This window comes from Fukomys damarensis, unplaced genomic scaffold (genome assembly GCF_012274545.1).
Source record: "Fukomys damarensis isolate Sample0158 unplaced genomic scaffold, DMR_v1.0_HiC HiC_scaffold_13648, whole genome shotgun sequence".
NCBI classification, from domain to species: Eukaryota; Metazoa; Chordata; class Mammalia; order Rodentia; family Bathyergidae; genus Fukomys; species Fukomys damarensis.
Window position 1 is genome coordinate 1 of NW_022914560.1, and position 9,924 is coordinate 9,924.

At 34.7% G+C, this 9,924-nt stretch overlaps 1 protein-coding gene across 1 annotated transcript; it reads left to right on the forward strand.

The window, feature by feature from the left end:
- The first annotated feature begins 952 nt into the window (after window positions 1-952).
- On the forward strand, window positions 953-8,482 carry Serpinb11 (serpin family B member 11). Its single transcript, XM_010625863.2, has 4 exons — window positions 953-1,044; window positions 5,790-5,932; window positions 6,435-6,590; window positions 7,863-8,482. The coding sequence occupies exons 2-4, from the start codon at window positions 5,840-5,842 to the stop codon at window positions 8,265-8,267; spliced, it is 654 nt and encodes a 217-aa protein (XP_010624165.1). The 5' UTR covers window positions 953-1,044; window positions 5,790-5,839; the 3' UTR covers window positions 8,268-8,482.
- The last annotated feature ends 1,442 nt before the right edge of the window (window positions 8,483-9,924 follow it).

The window sequence follows — 9,924 nt, forward strand, 5'->3', positions numbered from 1 at the left end:
ATACACACAAATAAAATTAATTTTAAAAAGTCATTCCAATGCCATTGTGTTATTAATTAAACTCTACTTTTCTTCAGCGTTGGGTTTAGACATATAAGAACCTAGTGAGGCAATTTAAAAACCAGACCCCAGACAGCCACTTGCACACCTACCATATTTCTAAGTTTTGAATCATGTGTCCCAAGGGCTTAAGAATGAAACCATGGGCAACTTCATCTGGGTCCATGAAAACTTTGGCTACTGCCTTTCAAATGAGGAAATAGAAAGTTCCTGGCTTTAGGAATTAAGAGCTATGAGTTATAATCAATGGTGGTTCAAGGAGGGTATGTACAGGGGTTTGTGAGTAGAAATTTGGGAGAGACAGCTAGGTTCTTTACTCTGAGTTGGTATGCTACTTTCAGGACAATATGCTATGGGTGAATATAGTGAATATCTTAAAATGTTTTTGTGGTTGCTTCATACATTTTTAAAAAGTCAGTTATCTACATCAAACATTATTGTTAATTTTACTTATGAGAAAGTTGACACACACGCTATGTGGTTATCAGATTTGTTTGGATTTTCTTTGTGTGTGTATTTATTTTGTCTATAAGGTGTCTATACTGTGAGAGGAGTAACTTGTTTATTTGCTTTGAAGAGGAAAGAATAGGAACAGAGTGAAAAGTTATTCATTGTGCTGCAACTTGTCATTTTAGAACCAAGAAAGCCAGATATGACAAAAGTGACAACCAAACATTATTGGTTGAAAAGTTTTCAAATATTGTCAAATTTATTTTTTATTAAAACCAAACAGATTTTTCTTTTTTTCAAACTTATATACATAAACGCTTTTGTCCATATATTAGGATTTCACAATATATTTAGCTGCAATATTTTTGTTTTCTTTACATTATTTTTATATTGCTCAATGGTCCTTTCTTTTGCAGCAATTTTTAAGCTGTTCGGAGAAACTTTATCAAGCCAGACTTCAAACTGTGGACTTTGCACAATCTACAGAAGAAACAAGGAAAACTATTAATACTTGGGTTGAAAAGAAAACAAATGGTAGGGCTAAGGCAATTAAGTGTCTACAAGCTGTGTTGTTATGATGAGTTTTTGAGTTGATATGCTAACAAGGAAGCTGAGTGAAGTTCAAAACCTGAGATAGGCCAACGATGAAGGAATTGGGGCCCTGCTTTGAAATATTACTTACAATCTTTTGTCCTAAATAATCTATGATCTGTGACTCTGAGAGTGAGAATGAACACTATTTCTACTTTGTAGAAATGCTGTAAATTTTGACATTAAATTTCATTATGACTAAATCTAGCTTTCACAATTTAAAGGCTCCTATAAATTAAGTGTTTCTTTTTTTTAAATGGCACTTTAAATATTCAATACAAAGGCATGTTCATTTCTTTATTTAAAAATATTTAGGTAAGGAGAAACTTAAAGATATATACACAAGTGGAGAGAATATATAATGAGCTCTTGTTCACCCATGACCCAACTGCAGAGATCACTGGTAGCCTGCCTTACTGGTCTATACCCTCACCCTATTCTCACCACCTTTTTCAGATTATTTTTTAAAAGTTATACCTATGTTATTTCTCTTTGTTACTGTTCATTAAGTTTTTCATTCATTTTAGGTATGCAATATGATGACATTCATCACTGGGAATTTGTACCTTTACATGATATATCTTGGTCCTTGTTTTTTCCCCATTCAGCTGCCCTCCCTTCAATCCCTCCACATGACCCTATTTACAAAGACTTTGTTTCCATTTTACTCACAAGCAAATCCTAGATATTATCACTCTCCTTATACATGTATAATTTTGTTTTTCTCATAAATGGAGACTGTTTTATTTAAAAAAATTTTTGGTACCAGGACCTTTCACTTGTGCGGCAGGTGTGAGCCTACTAAATCCTCAGTCTGGGTCTATTTTAATATGAGCACTGTTATATTTCTAAAATTGAAAATAATCTCTTAATATTAGAAATATTTAATGAGCTTTCATATTTTCCCAGTTGCCTGCTTTAGTTGAGGATGCAGACAACATTTATGTATCACAATCTGTCAATATGTCCCTTGAAATATTGATTTTTTTTCCAAATTAATGTGGAAATACACATATCTTTAAGGAAAGTAAATTATTGTATTAAGTTATTTGATAAATTACCATAAAGTGAATGTACTCATTATCATCATCAAGATCAGCAAAAATAAAACTTTCATTCCTAAGAAGGGGCACTGAGAGGCCACACTCACATCCCCTCCTGGAAACTAACACCCCTTCTCTCAAGCACTGAGACTTCTTCCATTTAAGTTCTCAATATAAGTTCCACTTGTTTTAACATTTCATCCTACTGGAATTATAAAGTATATGTTTAACTTTTTTTAGGTCAATACTATGTTTATGAGATTCATTTGGTTACATGTTGCATGACTCGTTCATTGTCATCAGTATATGCTTTGTTTTCTGAATATCCCAAGTCTATTTACTCTAATGAACATTTGGAGTATTTTTAGTTTGGGTCAATTATGTATACTGTAATACACTCACCGATGAACATTTTGGTGCATGTCTTTTGGTATAAATATGTATGCAGTTTATTGGGCATATGACTCCAAATGAAATTGATGTTTGTAAGGTGTTTACGTTCAATTATATTTGATGCCAATAATTTTTAATTAAGTGACTGCATCCATTTATTTGCCCAAGCAACAAGTGAGAATTTCCTTGACGACATCTGTTATTATTAGTCTTGTTAAATTTAGGCATTGTAGTCATTTTCTTTTATATTTCTCTTAGAAATTATACAGTTGAATAATTTTTCACATGTCTTACCTCCTCTTTTATGAGTATCTGTTAATCTTTTGCCCATCTGTAAGGATGGTCTGTCAGTCTTTTTCCCTTGCAATATGTAAGAGATCTTTGCACATTGTGAATATATATATTTTGAATAACTTCTACCATTCTTATTTCCCTCTCTTAATACTGCCTTTGATGAATACAAGTTCCTAATTTCCAAGGAATAAAATTTATCAATATTTTCCTTTATGGTCAGGATGCTTATATATTTTCAAAGAAACTTTTGCTTACCCCTACTTGACAAAACATTTTCAAATGTTATCTACTATAAGCTTCATTATTTAACTATAAATGAAAGTTATTTAAAATTAATTTTATTCCACAGAGCATCTAATTGACAGAGCATACTATTTAATAAAGAGAGAATCCTTTCACCACTATACTGCAACATAAACTTTGTTATGAATTAGGTGACTATTTGTGATTTTGGTATTTGGCTTTTTCATCTGTTCCATTTATCTATTTGTTTATTCTCAGAGCAATGCCATAATTATAGTAGCTTTTCAAGCACCTCTGATAGCTGCAGTGGAAGTCATCAAACATTGACCTTTTCCTCGGGATACTTTGGCTCTTCTCTACCTTTGAATTTACATGTGTATTTCAAAATTAGTTTGTGGTCTTCCATCTTCCATATCAATTACAGTTTAAATTGGAATTTCATTGAGTATATAGATTTGACGAGAAAATACCTTCACCTTCTCGTTCATGACTATTGCATTTATTTCTATTCATATAGGTATTTTAAATTTTATTTCAATACCATTTATTGGTTGATCAATTGGCTGATTTTTTGTGATACTGGAGATTGAACCCAGAGCCTCTGCACTGGTTATATCCCTAGCAGTTTGTATTTTGAGACAGTCCTGCTAAATCTCTCAGTTGCCCAGACTACCTCAAATTTATGACCCTTCTGCAACACCCTCTCATAGTTCTGGGATTATAGGTGTGCACCACTATGCCCAGCTCTTTTAACATCATCTTACATTTCTCTATGCTAAAGTTTTGCATCTTTTTTTTGTTTTTTTTTTTTGGTACCGGGGATTGAACTCGGGTCCTTGCGCTTGCAAGGCAGGCCACCAAACCGCTGAGCTAAATCCCCGGCCCCAAAGTTTTGCATCTTTTGATAAACTGTTTCTAGGTATGTGAGGTGTTTCTTGAATTTTATCTAGTATGTATTATTATCTTACCTGTAAAAGTTCATCAGATAACATCATCAATATTTTTGCACAATTACCTCATCCCAAAGTATAGAGTCTCAAGATGAAAAAAATCAGCAAAAAAAAAAAAAAAAAAAAATCAACGGAAGTATCTTAAGATTGTTTTTTTGCAGTTCTTTTTGTCTGAAGGGAATATCCACAAGATATGTTTAGTCAAACTACTGTCTTATCCTTTCTCTGTGTAGTTTACTCACTTCTTTGTGCCACTAGTGTCTGTGTTTTGGAAGTTAGGCAATCATATTCTCTAAAGTAAGAAATAATTTAATTTATTAAATGATAAATGAAAATTAGGATTAAATCACATCAAATTATTAACTCAGAGCAAATTGCATTTGTGGAGACCTTGTCAGTTATATAAAATATGTCTCTGATCATAAGAATCGTGCATATGTATTTCATTATACCATATAACAGCAGTGAGCTTTTAATAGTACCTTCTTGACTGACTGATGAACTAATAGATCTTATTCAAATTTAATATCAGGTGATCAGATTAAAATCCATATCTCTTCAACTCTTTATTAACTCAGGAAATGCTTTAAAATGCTTATACATTTTTAAGTCTTTTAATTTACTTAGCACAGTCGTTAAAATGTGCTTTGTTTCATATGGCAACTCTGATCCATTGGTAGTGGTTGGTTGGGAACCTTGTTCTGAGGAAGAGTCTGAGGCTTAATCTAAATTTCCCCTGAAAAACTCCCAACTGAGATGCTAACTTCACAAAGGTAGGGAATTTTGTCTGCTTAGTTGAGTATTGCAGTTTCAACCTATTGTTAGTGCCTAGGATGGTAGCTGGCACATACAAATCATTTAAACATTTTTAGCAACGAATGAGCAGTATAGAGTATTGGCTGCAAGGAGTATGCATTAGGAATATAATGTTGTGGATTTCTTTAAAATATTGTTATTATTATTTCACCATGCATTTATATATTTACTTATTCATTCATTCAGAAATCTCGTCTGAAACCTAAAATTTGAATGCTTTTATCAAATGCTAGTTATTATGTTAGGCAGAAATTCAATAAAAAAATGAACCTTTTGTTAAACTTAGAATTTTGTGTTCTAGATATCTCTATGTTTTATATTTTATGATAGATTATATTGCAAAATGTTTGGGTAAATTTCAGGGCACTGAAATATACCAAGATGGCTGAGTGTTAAATTTTGATCAGCATATTTATAAAGTCAGTAACGCTTGACATCTTTTTTATTAATTCTTGATTTTCAGATACACATTTACTTCAAGTGCTATAGTGTATTTATGATATACTAATTCTAGTACATTGAAGGGATGAGTTAATCTTTTAAAATACTTAACCAATTTGCAAGTAGCAAGGTGTTGGTAAGTACAAAGACCAATAAATAGTTAATATAGGCCACAAGAAATTATTAAATAATTTTCTATGTAAATAGTAACATAATAATACATTCAGTAAATCTAGGTATGAAAGTTTGACTCATTGCTAATATAGCAGCTACACCTGTATATTGTCTTGTGAAGAGAAATAACATAGCACTTAATATTCATTGAAGTAAAATCCTTTGATAGAGAGCCCTCTGTGGCCAGGAGATGAAGGAGGTCTTCTGGCATCTCAATTTATAACTAGTCTTAGCAAGTGTATCCACATTTCTTTGTTATTATTCAACCCTCTGTCATCACTAAGTTCAAAGCCAACTACAGTTATCTTTTAAAATCTGTTTTGTTTTAATACAGGAAAAATCACAAACCTCTTCGGAAAGGGCACCATTGACCCTTCCTCTGTAATGATCCTGGTGAATGCCATATATTTCAAAGGACAATGGCAAAATAAATTTCAGGAAAGTGAGACAGTTAAATCCCCTTTTCAACTAAGTGAGGTAAGCTCTTCATTTTCATACTGCTGAAACATTTTGGAGAATGCATTAATCATTAAAGGATAATTTAGAGATATTTAATGAAAACATTGTTCTAAGTTGCCCTTGGTTCCTTTAACTATGCTTTCTATGAATTTTTATTTTTCCCTTATTAAGTGATGGTAAGTAACCTTTCTCACAAGACACATAACCAATGCCTTTGTATACTAAGCTTCTCTGACAGAGAAGAAAGTAAAACTATCTGTGTTGTTTTCTTCTGGAGTGTCTAATTGGATTTACAAAGAAAATGTCTTTTGTAGAATTAACATACATAGATATTTTTATAAATATTCAACTTTTAGTTTTGGCTTATATTAGAATGAAAACTGATATAGCATACAAAGAAAAGTAATAAAAAGTATATTTTATAATTTACATTTCACTCATGCCTTTAGTGTTCATACAGATATTTCTGTTACATAAGAAAACCAATAGACTGTTTAACTACAATCTTTTCCTTTAATAGGGTAGAAGAGTAACTGTGGAAATGATGTACCAAACTGGAATATTTAAGTTAGCTGTCATAAAGAAGCCACAGATGCAAGTTCTTGAGCTGCCCTATGTTCACAACAAATTAAGTATGATTATTCTGCTGCCAGTGGGCACAGCTCATCTAGGACAGGTAATATAGTACAAGAACGCTAAAGCATTCAGCTAAAGCATGTGAACATGTGCACATACTAACTCACGCACACTCTGTCTGTGTCTTTGATGTCTGTGTGGCAGCCACTGATTTTTGATTTAGTCTTCGTAGTACTGCCACAGGAGCTGTGAGAAGAAAAGGACATGGTCCTTGCCCTTCAAGACAGTGTACGTAGGTAGGGCAGCCCATTCTCACACTGTACAAGTCATATGGGTCCTTTGGCATTTGGGAGATTTATTTCTATAATAAGTAAGTTATAATTCTGTTTGAGATCCTGGTCCACAGAAACTTAAGACAATCAAGGACAGTGTTCTGACTGTAACAGACTTTCTTGGGCTGATCATTGTTTTGTGAAGGAAATGAGCACCACAACCATGAAGAAGAGGTCATTGTGGTGGCAGGAATTTGAGTCCGACTCCCTTTTCCTGGCTGCATCCAAAAGCTCCTTAGCACAGGGAGGCCTTGGAGTGACCACACCCCCCCAACCTAGCCAGAACCTCCCAATGCTCTGTAGAATAACGAATTATTTCTGAGGGAAACAGAAGAGTCCCTGGGAATCTTCAAAAGCTGAATCTCATACAGATAGGATGGCCAAAGTTTTGGGTTTTTAAATCCACCAGTTTCTTAGTCAGTAGGAACTGGCCTAGAGGTAAAAGCAGTGTGGCTCAGTGGGGTGGGGGAGCATATGTAGCGCTTCCTGAGAGAGTTGGGCTGGATATGTGCATTTTGATTAAGAAGTAAGATGTGTGCCCATCAGAAAGACAGAATTGTAGTCAGAGAAGCACGATCATGCCCACAGAAACAGATGTGCTTATGTATGAGGCCAATTTGTGGGGATTAGGCCCTGAGGACGTGTGGTCAGCTAGGATAGAAGTGGAATAAGGGGATCTGACATCTCAGGAACAAAATAAGAACAAAAGTAATCAAGAAGGGTGTGATTGCATGTTTCAGTTATGAGCTCCAAGAAGAAATTCATCCAGGAAGCAGGGGCAATAGAGAGAAACATCAAGGAATCAAGAGTGTACAGTGTGACGTTTAATGATGAATTTTGATAAGAAGTAGAGAATAGAGAAGGGAAGTTGCAGCTTAGAATTACTTTTTTTTTTCCTCATAGAGGATGTGAACATTCTTTAAAAATAGAAAAGAAAGTCATGAACTTGAACCATTCCCACTGAGAAGAATAAAACAAATGCATTCATGAAGAACTTGTGTGTTTGACTCTCTGGCACTCATCTGTGTTTCATCTCTCAGATAGAGAAGCAGCTGAACGTGAGGACATTTCAGGAGTGGACCAACTCTTCTAACATGATGGAGAGAGAAGTGGAGGTGCATATCCCCCGATTCAAACTCCAAATCAAATATGAGCTAAATTCCCTGCTAAAATCCCTAGGGATGACAAATATCTTCAACCCAGCCAATGCTGATTTCTCTGGAATGTCACCAGACAAGGGCCTGTATTTATCAAAAGTTATCCACAAATCCTATGTGGATGTCAATGAAAAGGGCACTGAGGCAGCAGCAGCCACTGGGGACAATATTGCTGTAAAAAGACTCCCCATCCGAGATCGGTTCATGGCAAACCATCCTTTCTTGTTCTTTATAAGGGACACCTGTACTGGTATGCTTCTTTTTGCTGGCAAGCTTGCCTCTCCATAAACAGAGGGAGGTGAGGGACACCAGGGAGGTAGGTGTAGGGCAGATAAAGGACCATAGATCATAGTGCACATACCTCTGTGCCTCAGCTTGTTCACCTGTAAAATAGGTCACTTCAACTCATTGCATGAGTTGGTGAAGGTTATCTGGCTTTCTTATCTTTGGGTCCTCGTGTGAGTGCTGTCTTTGTAATATGATTGAATTAATGAGAAATGTTTTAAAGGGTTAATTTTTCTTGAATTGTATACCTTAGAGAGATCGTGAGTAAGTGGCTTCTTTGTCTTCAAAAAAACAGCACAAGGACTTCTACTTTGGTTGGATTTTTAAAAACTATAATTTGCTTTGCATGCATATATATATATATCATTATGAATCTTGGTTCAAAATTCTGTATTGACTAATAAATGAATAAAATATCTTAACCTTTTTGCAAACTATATAATAAACTCAGAAAATAAATATTTTATGAGGAGAGAATTTTTTTTTTTTTGGTACCCGAGATCAAACTCAGTACCTTGCACTTGCGAGGCAGGTGGCAACACCACTAAGCTAAATCCCTGGCCCAAGTGGAGAGATTTTGAATAAGTACAACTCAAATTAAGTGAGCATATTATTGAAATTTGGGCAAAATCTTTAGTAGGTAAATTTAAATTTAATACTATTTTTTCTTAAAAAATTAGTACATAAGAGTTCAGAATAGTAAAAATAAAATGAAACAAAAACAAAAACTAAAGCATTGAGATGGGATGGGAAGGGACTTGCCTTAGTCACTTCTTGTCACTGTGACAGAATACCTGATATTTGGAACTTAAAGGAGGAGAGTTTTATTTTGGCTCACTGTTATAGAGGTTTAAAGTCCATGGGCTTCAAGGCAGGGCACCATAGCAGAGGGACTTAGCACAGAACAAGCTTCTCAAGGCATAGCAGACAGGAAGCAGAGAACATCAAGGGAGGAGCTAGGGAGATGGATCAGCCTTCCAGGCCATGCCCTCAGTAAGCTGTCTCTTCTGACTAGACCCTACCTCCTAGCAACAAGTCAGGTATAAGCTTCCACAATCCAGTCATCTTCTGAAAGCCAAGGCTATGAGCATTTGAGGCCCTTGAGATCATCAAGGTTTAAACCACAGCAGAGTAGGTTTTCCAAGGGGCTGGAGTCTTCATCTTGCACCTCCTCATAGTGTGGATTGAGGAACTTGTATGGGCACTGCTAATAACTGATAGTATATATTCTGGAGAATCCTGAACTAAGACAGTGACCATACAAGCTCCTGCTAATTTATATACCTCCATATATCTATGTTTATATATTTCGGTATATATCCAAGTATCTATACAGTATTTCCATGTATATGTGTATATATATATCTGCCCATATATCTCCACATATATCTTTAACTATATGTTTTCATCTATATATCATATATATCCAGATTTATATGTATATATCTGCCCGCATATCTGTATTTTCATATATATCCATGCATATATCTGTCCATATATATCTCCATGCATGTACACATACACATGTGTATCTGCCCACATTTATATTTGTACACCCATATCTCATGTATATGTAGTTCTACATGTATGTACACAAACACACACACACACACACATACAGGGATAGAGACAGAGAGGGAGAGAGATTTAAAGGAGGTGG

What these genes read in the sequence shown, in the direction of transcription:
- Serpinb11 (XM_010625863.2), top strand. Translation starts at nt 5,840, where the DNA reads ATGATCCTGGTGAATGCCATATATTTCAAAGGACAATGGCAAAATAAA. An exon ending in CCCCTTTTCAACTAAGTGAG is followed by an intron (nt 5,933 to 6,434) that starts GTAAGCTCTTCA and finishes TTCCTTTAATAG; the next exon opens with GGTAGAAGAGTAACTGTGGA. An exon ending in GCACAGCTCATCTAGGACAG is followed by an intron (nt 6,591 to 7,862) that starts GTAATATAGTAC and finishes TTCATCTCTCAG; the next exon opens with ATAGAGAAGCAGCTGAACGT.